This window comes from Notechis scutatus, chromosome 1, assembly GCF_049901735.1.
Source record: "Notechis scutatus isolate UNSWTSFEM ecotype Mainland chromosome 1, rNotScu1.2, whole genome shotgun sequence".
NCBI lineage: Eukaryota > Metazoa > Chordata > Lepidosauria > Squamata > Elapidae > Notechis > Notechis scutatus.
The window spans coordinates 241,520,980-241,544,064 of NC_142009.1; the positions used below are offsets into that span (position 1 = coordinate 241,520,980).

A 23,085-nucleotide genomic window follows, 5' to 3' on the forward strand; every position below is an offset into this window, starting at 1 on the left:
CTATGTTTGGACTCTAAAAAACAGACATGGGGAGAGATGATAAACATTTTGTTCTTAAAATCATGCTTGCCTAGATTCTCTATTAGCAGAATAAGTTGCCAACAACATCTGACTCGGCTTGATAGCAGATATTGGGGGCAATGCAGTGCACAGGTACTATTAACTCATAAATATAAACACATATCAATATTCATGCTGAGCTGCAGTTGTTGTTATTTGCATTCTGTTCCCACAATTTATTCAGGAAAGAGGCACAACTGCAAGGTCATTTTGGTCCAGATTGTCTAGCTCTGCTCTCCTCTCCAACAATGCTGGCAAAGAAGGTGAACAGCTACAGTAATCAATATATTCTGACTCCCATTTTTAGACTAAGGCCAGACCACTCACTTGGCAACTTAAGTGAAAACGCTGGTTGTGAAGGCAAAGAGATTTTCGTTCCTCCAGTGCTCTTCAAAATAGACAAGGGCCAATTAACCACTGACAATTAACCATTTTTCCCCTACAATGCATGAAGATGCTCCATTTAACAGTTTCTCAAGTTTCTCACTGCTGAGGGAGGCTGAAGTCAGATTAAAGTGTTCCTGCATAAAACTAGTTTCCTATCTTATGCCAGCAGAAGGCCTCCTATGAAGTCACTTTAAATTGAATAGAATTGTCTTTGGAAGTCAGAAATCAGCTGGCCATGCTCCAATTGGCCCATGGTCGGACTGTCCCTTCCATTCAACTATTAAGCATGACAAGTTTTCTATGGCCAACAGGGACTAGATACTTCAGTGGCACAGTCAATTATTGTTATTTCTCCCTGTTTTATTGTGGAAATATCAACCTAATGGAATGCGGGCTGCAGATTTACCAAATTACCATTACATCAGTACAACTTGCTGTCATAATCAATCGATCCATCGACCAACCAACCAATCACCCACCCAGGACTTATATGAATTCTCACCTCTATAAAAAAAATGTTCCTCTGGAGTTTGTCAGGCATCAATTTTCAGAAAAGCTATATAAACAGTTGCCATTTCTTTAGTGAGATGACAACATGCTATAGCCATTTGCTTCAGCCTTTGATTCCCATAATGGAAATTCCATTCATTAGGTATACAGGAAGTTTGGGCTGATCCATACTTTACCCTAGCATGGAAATAAGTCATCTATTGTTTCGGATGAACAGGACTGAATGACATAATTCTCAGCCCAGCTAGCCTGCCAGGAAGGCAGACAATTTCCAATTCCTTTGTCTTTTGTGTCAGAAATAGTGCTTTTCCACCTCTGCTCCCACAAGCAGAGCAATCCAGCCCACGAAGCACTTTGTTGCATTTCACAGATGCTTTTGGTTGGTTTATGCTGTGGCTGGAATGCTTCCCCTGTTCTTTGCCTTTGATTGTCATTTCATACTGGATGGCAAGTCTGCCTAATGTGGTGAGGCCGGGACTTTTCTTTTCAAGGTTCAAAAACAGAGCAATCAAATATTAGGTACATTCTCTGTCTTGAGTTACTTATAAAAATAATAATAGCAATAGCAATAGCACTTAGACTTATATTACCACTTCACAGTGCTTTTATAGCCTCCTCTAAGCGATTTACAGTGTCAGCATATTGTCCCCAACAATCTGGGTTCTCATTTTACTGACCTCGGAAGGATGGAAGGCTGAGTCAATCTTGAGCCAGTCAGGATCGAACTGCCAAATTGCCGGCAGTCAGAAAAAGCAGCCTGCAGAACTGCATTCTAATCACTTGCACCACTGCACAAGCGGTAGGATATAGGCAGGATATAAATAAAATACATAAAAATGAAATAAAATGCTAGCTATCTCTTTGGGGGGGAGTGTTTAAGATATTAGGGTTGGAAGAGTTCTGTCTTGTTTGCTTTTTGGCTCAAGTGACAGAAGAATGGTAAAACTGTCTCTCTTTTTCCACCCTCATTTTCACCTTTAGTCAAAATATATGCTTACAAAAAAGGAAACAATTGCTGCTTAATTTCCCGACTGAATGGAAAAAAGAAATGGAAATCTACCAATCAAGGGATGTGTTAGTTTTAGTCTGGATCAAAGTTTTGGCCTTGGTGTGTCTAAAGTAGAGGACAGTCTTAGGTTCTTACTATGGCTTTAGTAGTTGTTTGATATGCAGAAAAACAACAGGCACAGATTTTAATAATGGAATGATACAGAATGCCGCCTGCTGGTTTCTGCAGATGAAGCTTCTATGAAAGCTACTAGAGAAGGAGGTAAGGTCTCTAATACAGATTAAAGAGGCTAAGGAGGTCACTATCAGGGATCCACATATACATGAGCAGGTACATCTAAATCTATGTATTCTAAAAAGTGGAAAAACAAAGGTTAAAATGCCTATTAGAAAAGTGGATAAGAGGCAAAAACATTCTCAGGCTGAGGGCACCACTAAAACTGGCCTTTGAATAATATCCTGGGATTGCCTTCCCCCCTTGCTGGTACAGTAGTTAGAATGCAGTATTGCAGGCTAACTCTGCTCACTGTCAGGAGTTCAATCTTCACCAGCTCAGGGTTGACTCAGCCTTCCATTCTTCCGAGGTCAGTAAAATGAGGAGCCAGGTTGTTGGGAGCAATATGCTGACTCTGTAAATTGCTTAGAGGGGCTATAAAAGCACTACGAAGAGGCTTTTAAGTGCTACTGCTATTGTTAAATAGGACCATCACATGTATTTGATTAAATTTAGTTTACATTTAATTTAACATAAATCAAATCTGTTATATTCTCCATTTTATTACTTTCTCTTTTCTTCCTAAACTTATTTTCCATTCTTTTACCTGAAAATTACAATTTAGTTTCATCTTATAGAGGTTCAAAGATGGAGCTAAAATCAAAGCTTTGGGGGAATGGAGACTATGTGCCCCTAATGCAGATAATTTCCATCATGCAAAATTAAAGCTTGTTTAAGCTTCTTTAGATATGCAGTATTTTTCTTGTGGTATTTTAAAAAGCAGAGCAACTTCCTCAAAGATCAGAGCATGATTTAGTGGAAATATTACACATACAAACAACGCATGTGTCTGTCTTCTTTGTGTATGAAACTAGTGCAAACCCAACCATTACCAAGGCAGGTTGGTTTCTAGCCTATACATCAAGAATAACCACAATCAATTTGCCCTTTAAACAAAGATCGAGGAAATAGCGACAAAACATTGCGGCTAGGCGTGGGGAGTAAGTGGCTGTAAGATTGTCCCCTCATAGCAACAATAATAATCAGGAAATTGAACACCCAACGCTGAATTGTAACCAGCAACAAAGCTATTTATAGTGTAGCATTTGAACACACAACATTTATACTATGGTTACAGAAACCTCCAAATCAGAACATGAAATAATGACTTGAAGTCAAGGTAGTATATGTATCTGGAGAGAGGTGTTCTCTCTAGCGGCTTCAGGTGTGAAAGTCCAGTTTAATTCAGAATGACTCTCTGAACAGGACTTAATTTAAATTGGACTGATTTGGGCCATTAAACTGCAAGTGCAGAATGTATACACATTGTCCTGTTTCAATTCTCTGTGTATTTGATTTGATACATGAAGCTCTTCCAAACTGGTTCACCACAATGAATGGCTACATAGGATTGGTACCTCTCCCATAATTGTCTGGGCAATTTTAACAACCAGGGTCAAACTCAATCAAGTATTTCAAATTAAAGTGATCCCCTAGCAGAAGTTTTTATATTTGCTCACCATTGCAAACATTTTTCGCTGCATGACAAACCCTTAGACCTGGGAAAGGGGATGCACTCACCTTTGTACAAGTGGTCCTTCACTTATTACTATAATTCAGCCTGGAATTACAGTCATAAGCCTTGCTGGTCATTAAATGGTTCACCATATAACCACTTCTGATTGTATGACCTTTTTTCCAGCAGTCGTTAAGCAGTTATTAAGTGAATCCATTGTCCATAATGCAGAGATTTTTTGCCCAAAATTGGAAGCAAATGCAGATTTCCAGGGGGGAAAAACCGTTACAAATTGTGGTCACGTGACCATGAGACACCGCAAACGGCTGCAAATACAGGGCCATGTTAGGCTGGAACAACCAGACCCACCCATCAAGAGTTTAAACTAGCTACTTTATTGTTCTATTGCCTAGTTCAAGGCATCGCCCCAGAGTGGCAGTTTGCTCCTGGGAAAGACTAGATAAAATTCAATGGCATTCAGATCTGAGACTAATCCCCTGCTTGACCCCTCAACTGGAAGAGTCTCTTTCCTATAGCTGCCAAGTGCCCCAAATGCAATCATGTTACCACATGGGGTGTCTCTGTGTATCAGAACTTTGAATCTGGGCCATAAGTAACTCTGGGGATGTCCCTTGTAACTTCAAACAGTCATTATGTGGCCAGTTCTAAGTCAAGGACTGACTAGCTGTACTGTGCTTTGAATTGATGATCAGATACCCTTGAATGTCAGAGTAGATAATCATACCCAACAATGGCACAAATTTACTTCTCTCTAGTATAATGCAACAAGAATTTAGCTACAAACACAGGAAATTCACTGTACAGTATTTTATCTATTGACAGGTCATCTTAATGCAAGTTTAATTGGAGCAAGAATTGTCTGTAATCATCGTTACCTTATTAGTAGAGTTTGGTGTCTGAGGAATCTCATCCTTCAGCATGGGCAAACTATTTCCTTCCATATCTTTTCCTGAAACACAACATTAAACAAAACTTTAAGTACTCCTTTACTGTGTTTTTAAAGAAATCAAAAGCAGATATAGTACCCTACAAAAGCTATACCTTAGGGTTATACACTATAGAAAAGCAAGCAGATAATTTTTCCCAACCAAGTTTCTTCCAAAAATACTGGATTTTGATTTCTGGAATTCTCCCACCACTATAATCTTTGTTCATATTAGGTAGGAGACTATTACAAAAGGTGATATCCATCAGGTATAGAGGGCAACAATTTAGGGAATTCTATAGAATGCTACCTTTGTATTATTGTTTGTTTTTAAACGTTTTAGCAACTGTAAACTGCTCAGACTAGTTGGGAGTCTGGTAGTATATAAATTTAACTTCTTAGAATGACTGGGCCTAGAAATTTCAAATCTCCTTTCCCAGCGATCCTCTTGATCTTTTCAAGCTGCCTTCTTCCCTTCTGCTTTAGATTAGCAACTTGGTAGTTCTTACTGTCATTATTTATCTTCCAGAGAAGTACTGCTTAACATCTTTCTGTTAAACCCAATGTTTCAGAGAGATAATGGTCTCACAATGCATATTGTCTCTGTAGTGAATAAAAGCTAAAAGCAGAAAAACAAAATAATCTTTACAATGCAGTCTCTTGGCCATGTTTCTCAGTGAAATCTGTCAAGAGGTTTCAGCTCTTCTCCTCTTGGGAGATTAACTTCATAAGAGATAAACAAAATCCTAATTTAACTTAAAAAGAGAAATAAAAAGTAAACTGTAATAAATATTACATTTAGATATTAAAATATAAAGTTTTTCTATTAAAATATATAAGTATTGCCTTGACCAAAAACAACTAAACACAAAATCCACAAGACAATGCAAAATGAATACTACAAGGAGACCAGAACCTGGTGAGGGTATGCTACAAATGAAAAATAACTCTTTAAGGAGATTTGAGTACAATCCAGCTAGTTACATCAGATCACAAGAATCTACAGAAAAAAAATGAACTTCACGAATGTGCAGTTCCTACTTTTATACCAAGAAATAAAAATCAAGAGATAATAAGGCTCAACTGGCATCACACAAATAAATCAAAATCAAAATTGTAATATAGTTTTCTGGCTACATATGTGACTAGCTCAATACCCGTGCTTCACTATGAAACTATGTGGTGTGGCTTTGTTTTTGGGGAGGAAAATAAGGGGGAAAAAATTCTGCCTCTGCCAACCAGCATCCATTGGTATTCATCTGGCTAGCATCCTGTCAGTGTGTGAGAGAGTTGAGGGCTTTTTAGAAACTGAAGCAGTACTTGCTGTGTGAGCAAGGAGACAGCAGGGAGCCTGGGTGTGGCTTAGCTCAACTGTTCTGTACTAAAGCTGCTTGGTGCTGTAAAACTAAAACTGAAACTCCTCTCCTCTGCTTGTGTTTTGCATTTGGAACAGGTTTCTTTTCAAGTGGGGAGGGGGAGTAGAACTTCTTAGCATCAGAGTGTGTTGATAATAATATACGAAATACTAGTGCTGTGATGGTCATTTCAAAAATCCTTTCTTAGTGAGCAGCTAGAAGCCAAGAGGAACATACATGCCAAATTTCAAGTTTGTAGGCTTTACGGTTCTGGAGATTTTGTGTTGATGTCTGAGTGGTATTTCACTTTTACATATATAGATTCATTTTTTAACAGATAAATTCCTGAAGAAAAATCCTCTGTGTTCCCTCCTTGCCTTATTTAGCTTCTTGTAGATTCCAATTTTTAATGATAGCTTAGAAGAACATTAGAGAAGAACATTAGACCTTTTCCCAGGTCTAATGCCCTGCTTCTTCTTCCATACCTGTTCCAATTCTTTCTTTGAAGCCCTCCCTTTCTTTTAATAAGGACTTAAATTTAACCATTATTTATAAAGAATGCATATTAATTTCCCCAGTTGCTTTGGGTCAGGATGAGCGGAGACCCCAGTATAGTTCTGGTTACTGTTTAACTGTTTCAGCTAGTTTTAATGGTATGTTGTTTTCCCTAAATTTTTGTTTTACTATTTCTCCTTTGCAGCCCAAAATCTAATTGTTTGAGTTTGGTATATATATAAGCGTTATAAATAGATATGGATCAAGGATGACAGGAGCCCAAACTAAACATATCTGGATGGTCATAGGATGTCCAAGCCTGAGAATTAAGCACTTAGAAGATTTTGCAAGAGTGCATAGCGACACAATTCTTAACAATAATCAAGAAAATGGATATGCAAAGGTTAGGTTTTTCAGATCTAGCAAGTTTCTCACTTGCATTCCAAAGTTCACCAAACAGAAGCAGGTATAAAAATTCATAAGTGAATTAAATAATGAGATAAATATTTGGAATAATGCAATAAAATAGAAAATGTATAAAAGCACTGTTAAGATAAGGAATTGGATATAAAAATTGAATATGTAATCACGGTCATATTTGTATGTATATGTGAAACCTGTAATCATGCTGTTCACTAAAAAGAGACGTTAAAATATGGAAAACTAAATAAAACTTGTTTTTTAAAAAAACAGAACAGGATCAGTGTTTCTTAGTTTAGAGCAGGTTTTTTTTTTCAAACTTGAAAGGTTTAAGATGTGTGGATTTCAACTCCCAGAATTCCCCAACTAGCAATTCTGCAATTTGAAATTCACATGGTTTAGAACTCCCAGCTTTGAAAAGCACTGGATTAGAGAGTTTCTTTCTAAATTTGGTGACTGGTTGTTTTGATAAAAGTGTATTCACTGTTTCTTTTTCCACGTAGAATGATTGTTTTCTTGTAAAGGTTGTAAAGTTGTAACTGCTAAAGGTCTAAAGTAAAAATAAACTTTTGCCGGACTTCAATAAATATTTGCTCAAGTCAACCTCCCACCCCCCACCCCACACACACACAAAAAAGAAGTAGGTATAAAAATTGTGGCTCAAAACACAGCACTAAGTTTCTCAAAACATGGTCAGGACTATTTTATCCATATCAGAAGCTGGAGCTTATGCACAAATCCTTTCAAATACAAAACTAGTCTTTTTTTGTCTCAAATATTTTTGTGCCAGTTAGAAAAGATAAAGTGTTTTATTGGTGCCATCAAATCATCAGGAGTTGGAAATTCTTCCAGATCTGCTGTCGCAAATTACAAGAACTGCTCAAAAGTCTTGATTTCCCATTTCTCCATCTCCACTGTATAGTACATTTTAAAATCTACTAGAACAGGGGTCTTCAAACCTGGCAGCTTTTAGAGTTGTGGACTTCAACTCCCAGAATTCCTCCTCCAGTCATGTTAGCTCAGGGATTCTGGGGGTTGAAGTCCACAAGTCTTAAACTTGCCAAGTTTGAAAACCCTTGTACTAGAACACACTCACCTGAGCTAATGGGATAGATCTCATTATCAGCCCCAAAAAACAAGTTCCGGGTCAGCTTGCGAGGATCAATTTTCTGAGGTGAAGATGCAGCAGGACAGAGTGAGAACTTTCGCCGAAAAATGTTTTCTTCCTTCATGGCATGTGCTGTAGGGGTTTTCTGAAATTAAGAGATTAAAAACCATCACATGTAGCCTAAATAACATATTCGGGATTTTGCTCTTTATTTTTTTGCTTATTTAAATCAATCTATTGTTAAATTAAAACACTGGCTTTTTAAAAACAAAACCGAACAAATAACTTAAAATAATATGACAAATATGCCAACAATGGAGTTTAATATTTTAATATTTATTTTAATAACCTCAATATTACACCTCATCTATTCAACCAAATGCAACCTAAAATTAGTTTTGGTCAGGCAGGTTTAATTTAAAATACACTATTTGTTCCATGCCTGCTACCCAAACCAGGAGCAATCAAGATGCTTCTCCTATTTCCATTTCTGCTTCTTATATAAGTTCTTGACTGTACTGTCCAAACTAGAAGGCAATGCCTATTTTTCACAACCACAGAAAATGGTTCTTCGAGCTTTAAATCATACGAGTCTCTGACTTTTCCTAAAGATTTCAGGTCAGAAAATTTTTATCAACCCATCAGTAAAAAAAAAAAAAAGACTGGCCTGATTAGGTTAAAGGCCAGCCATTCTGTTCTGAAATAATCAGCTATTGATTATGTGGTGCCCACTAAATACATCAAGTTCAAATATTTTGCCTATCAAATGAGAAGAGAGGACTCATTGGAAAAGACTCTGATGTTGAGAAAGGCGGAAGGCAAAAGGAGAAGGGGAAGGCAGAGGATGAGATGGTTAAATAGAGTCATCCACAAAATGAACATGGATTTGGGCAGTCTCCCAGAGACGGAGGTGGGGAGGACAGGGGAGCTTGGCATGCTGTGATCAATGGGGTCACGAAGAGTCATATCCAACTTCAGAATCTTAACAACAAAAATAACAACGACACATCTCAAGAATAAAATCTGATTAACATTTAGTTAAAAACATAACTACAATGTATTGCTTTATTACACAGAGCCTAATTAATGTCTGGATGTTCATATTGTGTAAAAATGTCATGCAACCTATGATTCCAAAATTCCTAGGCAATGATTGCGCATTGTAACCCGCTATGAGGTGACTTCTAAATGGAAGGCAATGGTATTAATGCCATAATTATATAGTGTTTAATTTTTCTTTTAATATTTTATTTTTTGTGTGTGTGAGTGTTTCAATTACTACTATTGAAGGAGAACTGAGTAAAACCATCTTAGAAACCCTAGGAGGCCAGTCTAGCTAGATTTAATCCAATCTAGCCAAATAATTATTGGTTAATATCTAATTTATAAGACTATAAATTAAAGATTGTTTGTGCTAGTTTTCCTGTTTTAATACAAGAAACAAAACAAGAAAATCTGGGAATACTTTTTCCTTCTCACATTTTTGCTACAGTGTACCATTAACAATATAGCAAATAGTCAGCAAAACATAAATGTAATACTGAATGTATAGGATGTTGGGAATGGTTAAAAATCATGAGCTATAAAATAATACTCTTCTTGCAGGTGCAATTTTTTGCAACGGAACATATATTGCTAAATTACACTAGAGATAAAAATAAATTTCTTTTAAAAACAGGCTTATCTTCAAAATACAAATCAGAAGAATTAACATGCTTTCAAGTAAACAACTAAAAAAATGTTTCGTAAAATTAATTAATCTTTAAAGGTGGAGATCTAACAATATTAGTACTCATAGTTTTACGAACAGAAATACAAAAGAGCAACCAAACGTTTCACAGTCTTTTATTATTGTGTACACAACAGAGAGACTTAAAAGTGCAAGGCAGGAAACAGAAGATAATTCAAACGTCCTTTTGCTAAGCTGTTCCAAAAAACTGACAATAAACCTAATGTGTTCCAGACATTTCAGATCTTATTTTTTTATCATGGGATTTATAAAAATGACATTGCTGAGCTAAGCCAACTTTCCGTTTTAGAAGTAACAGATTATCCTTCCATATGCTCCTTTTTATCATAGCTGTTTGGGAGCAATGTGTTTGCTGTTTCCGATGTGCGTCAACCACATTGCTCTTATGTGATAAAATGCAGAAATCGTACAGAAAAGGTAGGTTCATGTAGGATCAATTACTGAAAGATTACCTGGATGGTAATATCAATGGAATAATAATTTTCTTCTCTTCCTTGACACTCCCACGGTTTCTCTCTTAGGTTCTAGAATGGGAGATGGGCCAAAAATCTCAAACTTACTGTATTAAACTACTGCTCTCTCATTCAATCATTTTATTAAATTCTGTAAATTTTAAATTCACAGACCTTTCATATGGCATTTCAGTGGCTCTTAAAAGGCAAATGGGAGAGGTTAATCTGAAGGGGCACAACAAGATTATATTATGTAACCACCACCTCATCACTTCAACATGGATGGCAAGAAGAGAAGCTACAATTACCATTAATTTCTTCCCTGAAATACAATAATCTTCTATAGTAATTCAGAATTCTCAATGAAAGGATCTTAAAGATACCAAAAACTATTAACTGTTGTGTATGATGGTGGGGAACTTTTTTTTATCTCCATAAATTGAAAGAAAGCATAATTGGGTTACAGCCCTTAATGCGGTTTGTTTACTATTATTTTATTTATTCTATTTTTGTATGTATAGCTTCCCATCTCACATCTGTCACTGAGCAACTCACAACTATTAAAAACAAGAAGACTAAATATAGCAAAACATAGAATTGTATATACTATTAAAACTCAAACACAAAACATAAACATATCAGATGAATGCAAGCTATACATCCCATTCATTATAACCACTGAAAAGGCTCATTGATCCTACCAAATTCCCAAGCATGATGGCACAGGCCAGAATGGTAGAAGCCACTTTAAATTCCTGGTGGAATATTTTTTTTTTTTTAAATTTGACATAATCTGTTTACAAGAAGTACATATTAAAGAACAACATCAACAATTATTGGTTCGACCGAAGATAGGGAAAATGTTTACTTCTTTGACACATTGTAAGAAAAGAGGCGTGGTTTTGTATATTAAAGAAACCATTCCAGCAAAAATGATCTATAAGGATGAAGAAGGAAGAGTACTAATGGTTGAAATAGTGGATAATAATACAAAAATACTCTTGGTTGCAATCCATGCCCCGAATGATAAACAAAATGGATTTTACAAAAAATTACATATGAAAATAATTGAATTGGACTATGCTAATTTATTTATAATGGGAGATTTTAATGGAATTGTAGACAATGAACTGGACTATTCAGCAAAAACAATACGACAAAATAGGAGGACCCTCCCTAAATCTTTTTTCGAAATGATAGAGGAACTAAATTTAAAAGATATATGGAGGGAAAGAAATACTAAGACTCAACAATACACTTTTTATTCGAATAGACACTCATCATGGTCCAGAATAGATATGATTTGGACGTCAACAGAATTATTATCTAATATTCAAGAAATAAACATCGAAACAAGTACATGGGCAGACCATAATCCATTGACAATTAAATGGAAAGGACAAAAAAGAAGATCTAGATGGACATTAAATAATACTATTTTAAAGGAAAAAGATTTTATACAATGGATAGAAAAAGAACTGGCCTTCTTTAATGAGAACAGAAAAGAAGATACTTCAATGCAAAATGTCTGGGACACAATGAAGGCTTATGCAAGAGGATTGATAATGGATTATACAAAGAAAAAGAATATTAGAAAGAGGCAAATGATTAAAATTTTAGAAGAGGATTATAAAAAATTGGAAAAAGAATTACAGAGAACACCGCAGAAAAAAGATATTAAATTTAAAATGGACATAATTAAACATAAAATGGACCAAACAGAGAAAGAAGAACTGGCGCAAAAAATTAGAAGTGCTAAACAGAACTACTTTGAAGATGCAAATAGGCCAGGTAGATGGTTAGCATATAAATTGAGAAAAGAGAAAGAATCCAAGAAAATACTACAATTAATGGATGAACAAGGCCAAGTCTGTTATGGTAATAAGGAGAAAAAGAGAATTATTCGAGACTTTTATGCACAATTATATAAGCAGGAGGATCTTGATGAGGGGAAAATTAAACAGTACCTACAAAATGCCAATCTACCCAAGATACTGGACGAAACTGGGAAAATGTTAGAAAATCCTATAACAATGATGGAATTAACTGAAGCACTTAATAGGCAGAATAATGGGAAAGCACCAGGACCAGATGGCTTTCCGGCAGAATTTTACAAAACACTACAAGAATCGTTGAGTATCTCATTGTTAGAAATTATGAATGAAGTTATGATAAACAAGAAAATGCCTAAAACATGGTCAGAAGCTTATATGACGCTCATCCCAAAAGAAGGGGCTGACCCACTACAAATTAAGAACTATAGACCCATTTCTTTATTAAATGCAGATTATAAGATCTTTGCTTCAATTTTGGCAGAAAGGCTTAAAAAATATTTAAATAATTTTATTCATCCTGATCAAAATGGATTTTTACCAAAGAGACAAATTAAAGACAACATGAGAGTAATTCTGGATACTTTGGAATACTATGAGGCACATCCTGAAAAACAAATGGCTTTGATATTCTTAGATGCCCAAAAAGCATTTGATAACGTGAATTGGAAATTTATGTTATTATTACTGGAACAGATGGGTTTTGCTAGAAAATTTATCCAAGCAATAGAAACTATATATTATAAGCAGACAGCCAAAGTGATGATAGACGGAGAATTTACAGATTCTATTAATATTAAAAAAGGCACAAGACAAGGATGTCCATTATCCCCTCTGCTATTTGTATTGACTTTGGAAGTGCTAAACAGAAATATTAGAGAGGACACAAGCATAAAAGGAATGAAAGTTAAAAAGGAGGAATTTAAGTTGCAAGCCTTTGCAGACGACTTGGTCTTTATTTTGGAAGACCCTTTAGAGACAGCTTTAAAATTACTGGAAAAGATAGAGACATATGGTGAGATGGCTGGCTTGAAAATAAATAAAGAGAAAACAAAGATTTTGACAAAAAACATGTTATTGAGACAAAGAGAAGAGTTGGCAGACCTATTGAAAATTCAAGTTACGAATAAAGTTAAATACTTGGGGATAATTTTGACTTCAAGATGTATTACATTGAAAGAGAATAACTATATCAAACTTAAACAGCAGATAGCATCCGACTTGAAAAAGTGGGAAAATCTACAATTGTCTTTGATAGGTAGAATTTCAACAATTAAAATGAATATTCTACCTAGAATTTTATATTTGTTTCAAACAATACCAATCAAGCTAAGCAAGGACTATTTTGAAGAATTAAATAAAATTGTGTTGAAATACATATAGCAAGGTAAGAAAGCGAGAATAAAATTAAAACTTTTACAGGATGCTAGAATTAGAGGAGGATTTGGCCTTCCTAACTGGGAGTTGTATTATCAAGCTGCAAACTTAATGTGGGCTAAAGAATGGATAACATTAAGAAAGACTAGATTATTGACATTGGAAGGACATGACTTATTGTTGGGTTGGCACGCTTTTTTGTGGTATAAAGGAACTAAATCGTAGGGCTATTTTAGAAGGCACTATATACGGGAATTGTTATGGTTGAATTGGGAGAAAATTAAGAAACAATGTTATTTGAAAATACCAGTTTGGTTATCAACTATCGAAGCTTTTTCCTATCCTATAGTTTATAAGAAGGAACAGTTAGATATGGGGAAATATTGGATGAAAAGGGTGAACTTAAAACGATGCAAAAGTTAGAAGAACAAGATATAAAGATGAGTTGGTTTTCATATGCGCAAATACACTCAAGGTATCTTAAAGATTCTAAAACAGAAGGATTTTATGATAAATTGACTGACTTAGATAGGATTTTGACAGGTTCTGATGAAAAGGTGATTAAAAAACTATATAGTCATTTGTTGGAAATTAAACTAGAGGAAGAACAAGTCAAAGAAACAATGATTGCTTGGGGGAAAAACTTTGGATATGGGATTGATTTGGAGAAATGGCAAAAATTGTGGTCTCAAAATTATAAAATGACAATGTCAGTAGCATATAAAGAAAACTTGTATAAGATGTTTTACAGGTGGCATTTTCCCCCGACAAGAATAGCAAGAATGTTCAAGAACAAATCTGAAAAATGCTGGAAATGTCATCAGACTCCTGGCTCATATTACCACACGTGGTGGACTTGTGAGGACGCTAAAAAAATATTGGACTAAAATTCGCATGTGGTTGGAAAAAATGACAAAGGAACATATAGATTTGAAACCAGAGATTTTTTTATTGGGAATCTTACCTGATACATTTAATAAAAATTTAAAGTACCTGATTGTAAATGTATTAACAGCGGCTAGGATTGTATTTGCTAAAAATTGGAAAAGTGAGAAAATACCATTAGAGGAAGAAATCATTAAGAAAATATTGAATTGTGCTGAAATGAGTAGATTGACATTTGAAATTAGAGAGCAAGAAGATAAACAATTTTATGAAATTTGGGATCTTTTTTACCAATGGTTAGATAAAGCAATATAATAATAGAATACTTAGAAACTTAGGAAATAATGAATATATATATTTCTTTTTTCTTCTTTTTTTTCTTGGCTTTGATAACATTTTTAGAATATTTCACTATGATAGACTTGGTATGATTTTATGATTTGTAATAAGCTAAATAAATTATAGTCATCTCGTTTAAGTATGAATTACTAAAATCAGTTAAATGATTGTTTAATAACAATATTAGGATATACAATTGTTGATTGATAATATGAGTTACTAATATGAGTTACTATGTAATATAACTACTATGATGGTTATGAAATAGATGCACAAAAAGGAGTGATAAACCAACCGATGCACTGTCTGTAAATATATGAAGAATAATGATGTTTTTATGTCATGTCTTATGTTGTTTGTGTTTTTGTTTGTTGTTAAAATCAATAAAAAAACCTTTAAAAAAAATTCCAGGTGGAATAATGTTCATTAAAAAATTTAATTTTATAAAATACAGATAAAAAGAAAAGAAAAAAGTGTAAACAAAACAGGAAAAGAAAACTAAAATTAATAAATAAATGACTTTCTACTTTCTTAATAGATAACTACAATCTTATTCCTACAATCTTAATGTATGTTGCTAAGTGAGAAATTCGTTAAGTGAGTTTTGTCCCTTTTATAACCTTTTCTTGCCACATTTGTTAAGTGAAGTTGTTAAAATTAGTAACACAATTATTAAAGTGAATCTGACTTCCCTATTGACTGCTTGTCAGAAGGTTGCAAAGGGTGACCACGTGACTCTGGGACACTGCAATCGTCATAAATGTGAGTCAACTGTCAAGCATCCGAATTTAAATCTCGTAATCATGGGGATGCTGCAATGGTCATAAGTGTGAAAAATGGTCATAAGTCAGTTTGTTTCAGTGCCACTATAACTTTGAATGGTCACTAAGCTAAGACCTATAAATCAAGAACTACCTGCAATCTTGCTGCAGATACTACAGTATACATAATATCAATCTATCATGAGTGTTTTTCTAATTCACTGTCCAGGAATGATATTCAAGGCAGAAAAGGATCTCTTCCTGGGTCCCCATCAGATGACATTCTTTGGTGAACAAGATTTTTAAAATACCTTTCCTGTCAAATCTGATGGGATATGGGTAGATCCAACCTGAGAAAGGAGGTCCCTCTAATATCCTAATAGTCCTATGCCATTGTGCTTGGTAAGGATTAGTGTTATGGGTAAAACCCATTCTCCAGAAAACCCCTTTCATATCGCCAATTCTGGAACCAAGTAGTCAGTAAACTGCAAAGTGTGCGTTCCTAACCTCTGTATTCACATGACCTACAGATCTCTCCAGCCATCACATTTGCCCCGACTAACTTAGTGGGTTGTCACTCAGCAGTCAAAAACACAAGGACAGAAAGCTCTAGCAACACAGAAGAAAACCAGGTGTCTTTTGTGCGACCATATTACAGGGCTCCGGGGAGGACGGGACCTTAAACCATTTAATTTTACAGAACACGACTGCTGTGTGGATGTAAGAATTAAGGAGTATTCTCAACAAGTCAAAAGTTCCCGTTTTGTTGCCCCTTTTTTTGGAGTCTAGTGCTCATTTCACGAAATCAATCATCAATATATCCCATTAATTATATAAAGATGAAGGTTCCCTTCATTAAGAAGAGATCATTGTTCGGCCTCTGTCTAGTGGGGAATGAACTCAACTTGTCTTGCAAGCAAAACAAAGAGGATTTAGACATTAGTCTCATTCTTCAACCTCCTCCTCATGTTCCAAATTTAAAGTTTAGGCAAAATGTCTTAGGAATCTTTTTTTATTATTACAGTATTCAATGTTGATTTGTAACCAGATTGGTTTAGATACAGCCAAACAAGATAGAAAAGGAAAAAAGAACAAAATGCAAAGCATATAAGAATATATTCAAAACTATATTCAATGCAGAGAGTAAAGAAGGAACAAGCAACCATACTGATATACAATCTCAAACCTAAGCTAATTTCATTACACCCTAGTGCTGAACACAACTATGGTTCTTCAGAAATACTTTCCCCCTTGATTAGTTAATGGCTAGTTTCACAAATTATATTGTGATATAATGCCGTTAATTTTATTTTGACTTGTGTAATGTGTGAATTCACTACTGTAGTTTGAAATTTATGTTTTATGGTTCTGAGAATTAAAAAGGCCTAATTAATTGAGCTTATTTGATGAACAATGGTTAAGCAAATGGTAGAATAACATACCCCCTAATGTATCCAGGTTAAAAAAACCTAATTCTATAAAGAAATAAGTCCTACTGAGTTAACCAGGCTACAACAGTTCAATTTCATTCCTAGTTATTTGGAGATACAACTCCTAAAATTAAATGGGGCTTGCTTTTGTAACATAAATAGGATTTCCCTGTTAAAAAAATCATACCGCTTTCTTTCAACACCTCTATTGTATTTCATTTTAGCATCTTAAAATTTATTAATAAAACATGTGCATATGTTTTATTCAATAAGACCATTTTTGGGTACTCCATTTGAGTATTTCATAAAAGTAGGGCTAATAATATGGTTTGCACGCAGACTTCAAGCATTTCTTAAAGTAACGGCTGCTTTCTGCAATATTATTAATCTACTTCATTTCTTCTATAAGCAGTAATAATATTTATTTCATTTTATAGTGGACAGTTAAAAATAGGATTACAATTTCAAGCTATCCAGACATGATATGATGGTAGAATATACACCCAACTCTAAGTCTGGCTGACAATACTGAATTCACTGGCAGGAATCAACAACCCATTTCTAGACCCAGAAAACAATCCATTTCTACACCCAGATATTTGGCTGCAGGTTTCAGGTGTTTGAATAGGTGATTGATGTTCTGTTCCCACAGTTTAGTGGTAAAAAGAAATGAAGTAATTTGGTTTTTAGCTTTGGATCTTGCTTTAAAGTTGATACAACTTGCCAGACTTTTACACTGCCACGGTTTCCAATCCCCAAAAGCAATATGATGATAGGTCAGATAAGTGAAGCCTGAGATGTGGGAGGCAGGATGAGGCAAGAGTTCCTAAAAATGGCGAAACCACTTAGCCTCAAACATGGAACCATTTCCAGAGAAAAACAGAAAACTTTCCCACTCTTCTGCCGCCTAGTGGCTGCCTAGATTTCTGCAATCCCGGATCTGGTAATCTTAACGGCACCTTTGCTGTGATTTCGAATAAATCTTCAGTAGAATCAGAAAAACAGCACTACATTTATCAAAAGTGAGATGCCATGTGACTGTACAGTTCAATGCTGAATCTAAATGGGCTGCAAACTCTTATTGCAAGCGCCCTCAGCAATTGCATAACAAAAAGGCACCATTCTGCCAATAAAGGAGAATATGTGTAGCCCAGGGTTGAAATGTGGGGTCCTTGGGTGTTCTCTTGAGCTTGCTTGTTTTTTTGCAGATGTTTCATTACCCAAGCTATGTAACATCATCACTACAAGAAAACAACCAAGCTCAGAGATCACCAAGGACCCCTACACTATTCTGCAAAAATGCACTTAGGCAGCTACCATTTCAGCCTCAACTTCTCTCATAGATGTTCTGCTATAGAAAGCCAATCTTAAACTAAATTTAACACACAGGCTTCCATTCATATCAACAGCAAGAATAATAGGTTGGCCTTTATTATTGTTTACTTGACTTAACCCATTTACATGGTTTAATAGTCCATGGTTTTTAAAATGCGCTAAAAAGCTACAATCTAGACAATCACATTTTAGTCTAGCAAACTCTTGAGATATATTTCCTCCACCCTACTCCTGATAAAGCTATTTAGTTAAAATAAATAAATGGGATAATTGTGTTCTTTTATTCTTTCAGAGCATACAAAAAGCAAGTTAATGGATGGATAAGATTTCATAAACAAATTCACTTCTCCATTTTATATTTTGCTAATCTAGCTATCAGATGGAAACATATTGACTTTGTTTGCAACATAAATAAGGCTGGTTGCATACACCGACTACTGCTGGTTTCATGTATTTGTTGCTTTCTGCATTTGTTGTTAACACCCAATATTTATCAAGGAGATCTTGACCTTCTCTTGGGAGGGATTTATTTAGTAAATTTGATGTAGTGGTGAAGGTAGAGGCCTAGAGGCTATGATATACTATGAGGCCTCCCTTGGGCTTGAAAACTGGCTGTGTGACTTTGGGTCATTTACTCTCTCTTAGCCCAATTCATCTCACATAGTTGCTGTTGAGGTGAAAATAGGAGGCAGGACTGTATGTGATATGGTATACAAAACAAAATATGATGAAAAAATACTATACCCATACTAACCTTTTTTCCCTGAAGTGCAGCTGCTTTGCGCAGCACAGCAGATTGCCGCGCGCCAGTTGCTGAAGTGACAGGGAGAGTGCAGGATTGCAGGAGATAAGTCGGAAAGTCTGTGTGCCTGCGCAAAGTGCACGTTTGGCATGTGCGCGCACCCACCAAGCCACACCCACCAAACCAGTGGTAAAAAAATTTGAAACACACCACTGATTGAGTTACAACCACAATTGGCACTGGAGCACTGCTAAGTGGTGCAGTTAAGTGAATTGTGCTCAATTGTACAACTTTTTCTGCTGCGGCTGTTAAGCAAATAATACTTTGATTAAGTGAATCCAGCTTCCACCTTCGACTCTGCTTGTCAGAAGCCCCTGGGAAGGTTATGAATGGTGATCACATGACCCTGGGATGCTTCAATAATCATAAATACATGCCAGTTGCCAAACACCTGAATTTTTGTAATCTTACTGCAGAGGATGCTGCAACAGTTATAAGGACCAGTCACTTGTATTTCAGCACTGTCACTCATTAAACGAATGGCTATAAATCACCTGTGGTGCACAAAGCCTCCCCAAACATGTGAGCCTTCAACTCCTGTAAACCCCAAGTCAGTACACTGACATTTGCAAACCCAGATTAATAGGCACACTGGCTTTATTTTTGAAAATACCTATAATTATATTTCTCCCTTTGCGGACGGGGGAAAGCATTATATAGCTAAAGCCAATTTGCTACTCTAACTGAATGAAGAATGGAAGTTAATTTCCTTCCCATATTAGCAAGCAAAAATGCTTACTTCCATCAAGCATTTATACCTGACTGCGGTGGCTCAGTGGCTAAGACGCTGAGCTTGTTGATCAGAAAGTTTGGCAGTTTTGAATCCCTAGCGCTGCATAACGGAGTGAGCTCCCGTTACTTGTCCCAGCTTCTGCTAACCTAGCAGTTCAAAAGCATGTAAAACGCAAGTAGAAAAATAGGGACCACTTTGGTGGGCAGGTACAGCATTCCATGCGCCTTCAGCATTTAGTCATGCCGGCCACATGACCACGGAGATTTCTTTGGACAGCGCTGGCTCTTCGGCTTTGTAATGGAGATGAGCACTGCCCCCTAGAGCCAGAAACGACTAGCACATATGTGCAAGGGGAATCTTTACCTTTACCTTGTTAGCAAGACTGTATTCACTACATGGGATTTTAAAGATTAGGGCTCATACATAAAGAAGTACTGCATGCACTATTTGAAAGCGCTATGGAAAGCATAACAGGAAGGGATGAAAGCAGAACTAGGGGTGCATCTTTTTTTTTAACCGTGGGCAATTGAAGAGAGAAAGACTGACTAAAATCACAGAAGGCAGCCTGACTAAAAGAAAAAAATGCATTTCAAAAGATTTTCAAGTGAAAATGCACCACTTAGCCATGACCTTGTCATGTACACAGTGTCCATGAACTTGGCTATATAAAAAAAAAATGCTGTAAAATCAACTTGTCAATTTATAGCTAGAACCATTTCACTCTGTAAATATTATTTTTGCAAGTCTTTGAACAGCTATCTCTTAGTTTGCCTGTTGGTACCAAGAGAATAACTAATCTAAGCAATGGAGCATCACGTGTAAAGTTTTCACCTTCAGGTACTGCATAAATAATATAGAAACCATAAAGAGTAAGCCAGAATCCCCAATAAAACCATTACATCAGCCTCATATGTTTAGGTTTGTTTCCTTCCTTTTTCCCCTTCCATGTTTCCCTTCCTTTTCTCCCTCCTTCCACTCCTGGCTTTCAAGATTCTTGCCACACATTGAAAAAACAGAGATGCTCTAGCCTTCTTTCAAAAAAAATGAGCGTTAAAGAAGCACTACATTAAAAAAAAAACATAAATACTTGTTGCTTGGGTTTCTTTCATCCTTTTTGTAATGCAATAATTTAAATTGGTCTAGGATCTGTTTCTTGCAACCATGTTCTCTAACTTGTTTTTCCAGTTGTGTTCCAGGGTTATTTGTTCTAGCTATGTCAGATTTCCACAGAATAATTATTCATTATGCAATCAGACATAAACGTGGCTACTACTCCTTGTGCATCATAACACTCCCTGGAATCAACTTAATATTTTGTAGTACTTGACAGTAAGGTTCTAGTTTCACACATGAACCAAAGGTAATGTTCCCTGTTATTAGGGATGGATGGGAATAGGCGGGGTTTTTTTTCCCTACTGTTCTTAACAAGGATCCCTTACTGAAATATATCTTTACCCAATTGTGAACATAGCCATTGTAGTCTGAAAGCCAGGGGTGGGTTTCTACTGGTTCTGTCCACCTCTGTAGAACCAGTAGCTCTGAAGAGCATCAGACATAGGACCGGTTCTATGTCTGCTGATGTTTTTGCCCACCCGTCCACCCGGGCTCTTACCTGATCTTTATTTCCTGATTTTCAACTTCAGCTGCCGAATGAGGCACAGCTGCAGTTAAAAGAACAAGAAAAGAGGGCTGCTTCAAAGGCTGCTTCTCTGCACGCAGACTGCTGATGATGATTTACAGGCGCGCGGCTCCCAGCATGCAGGGAAGCTCATAAATCCCGAACCGGTAGTTATCCCACCCCTGCTGAAAGCCATGATATGGGTTCAGTGTTATATACAATTCATGGTTTAAAATACAATTGTTTATTGCAAGGGTTTTCAAACTTGACAGCTTTAAGACTTGTGGACTTTAACTCCCAGAATTCCTCCTCCAGTCATGTTAGCTCAGGAATTCTGGAAGTTGAAGCCCACAAGTCTTAAACTTGCCAAGTTTGAAGAGCCTTAGTTTATCGATTTCTGAATACACAAATTACTAGGACTTTAGAGAGGATTTTTTACCAGTAACAATGTGTGTGTGTGTAATTAGTTAGTTAGTTAGTTAGTTAGTTAGTGATGGGCAGTTCTACTATAGTATCAGCATTCCTCCTCACTGGTAATGATGGTTGGGATTATTGGGAGTTGAAGTAAAATATCTTCATGATCAAGATACTCAGCCCTAGGGAATCAGTAAGTATCAGTAAAGTTTTTATCTGTTTCAAAGGCTCTTAATCAAAAAGAATCACAGACTGCAGCAAGGCATTAAATGGAGACCTTGTCCAGTGTTCTTGCAAAGATGTTAGATTATGCCTGAAAACAAAGCATATGTTTTCCAACTAAACTAGGAGCCCTCTGTTTTATTCACATCTCTTTTTGGCTCTGGGAAAGTGGATTCACTAGCTATTTAAAGAAACATGAATACAACTGCAAATAGCAGCAGAACCAAACATTGCCTTCACTTGACATATTAGTCTGACAAAATACTAAATACCTGTTAGGGCTTGAAGTACCTTCATTGCAACAGAGATTTCAACTCACATAATTAAGATGCTTGCCTGAAGGAGGCCACTGAAATTCATTTGGGTGAGAGACAATTTAGTCACATTGCTCTCTTCAGCCTCCCAGAACGTAATGATCTAGCAATTACTCCCAAATTAACATATTTGGTTGAACTTACATACTTGCTATATTAATTTAAAGACATTGCCAGTGTTCAGTTATTCATCCTGAACTCTTCCCACAGCTCAAAGTGTTGACTCAGAGGTTCAGTTGAAACATAATAATAAACCCTAAAAAAAATTGATTTTGTTTCAGGGTATGGTATGAACCCAGTCCACTATGGTATTTTTCCCATGGCGTGTGTCCAGTTTATTCAATAAAACATGCTTAGGCAGACATGGCTTAATGCACTATATGAACCCAATTATGGTTCAATGACACATAGAAGGCAATACATGAATATAAAGTACAGCTTGAATGAATACAGGTGACCTCTCTGCCTCTCCAGTACATAATAAAAAGTTTTAATTAATTATTTTGACACCACAAGGGTATATATTTGCGTATTATTTTTCATATGCAAGACTGAGATACAGAAGCTGCATCTCCTGGCAACTAAGTCATTATGATAAAAAGGAGACAATTAGTATTAACTGTCAAAATGATACTCAATTAGGAAACTGGTATTAATTTGTTCTCCTGTCAGTTCCTGTCAGCTTCTGTATGGTAATGCATTTACTTTTCTATTTTGTTATACATATTTCCTGTTTCTGAGGCAGTTTCATTTGTCCAAATGAAATGGTAGCATTGCAGCAAAAATTATTAAAGTATGCTAT

General features: G+C 35.9%; 1 protein-coding gene across 4 annotated transcripts in view; it reads right to left on the reverse strand.

The window, feature by feature from the left end:
• The window catches only part of OSBPL5 (oxysterol binding protein like 5), a 160,801-nt gene that overhangs the window by 52,414 nt on the left and 85,302 nt on the right, over positions 1-23,085 (reverse strand). For all 4 annotated transcript variants that reach the window (XM_087950890.1, XM_026668300.2, XM_026668299.2 and 1 more), the window contains exons 2-3: positions 8,008-8,164; positions 4,592-4,665 (exon numbers count right to left, since the gene is read on the reverse strand). In XM_087950890.1, coding sequence (XP_087807016.1) covers positions 4,592-4,665; positions 8,008-8,164 — 231 coding nt within the window. The remainder of the gene's footprint in view (positions 1-4,591; positions 4,666-8,007; positions 8,165-23,085) is intronic.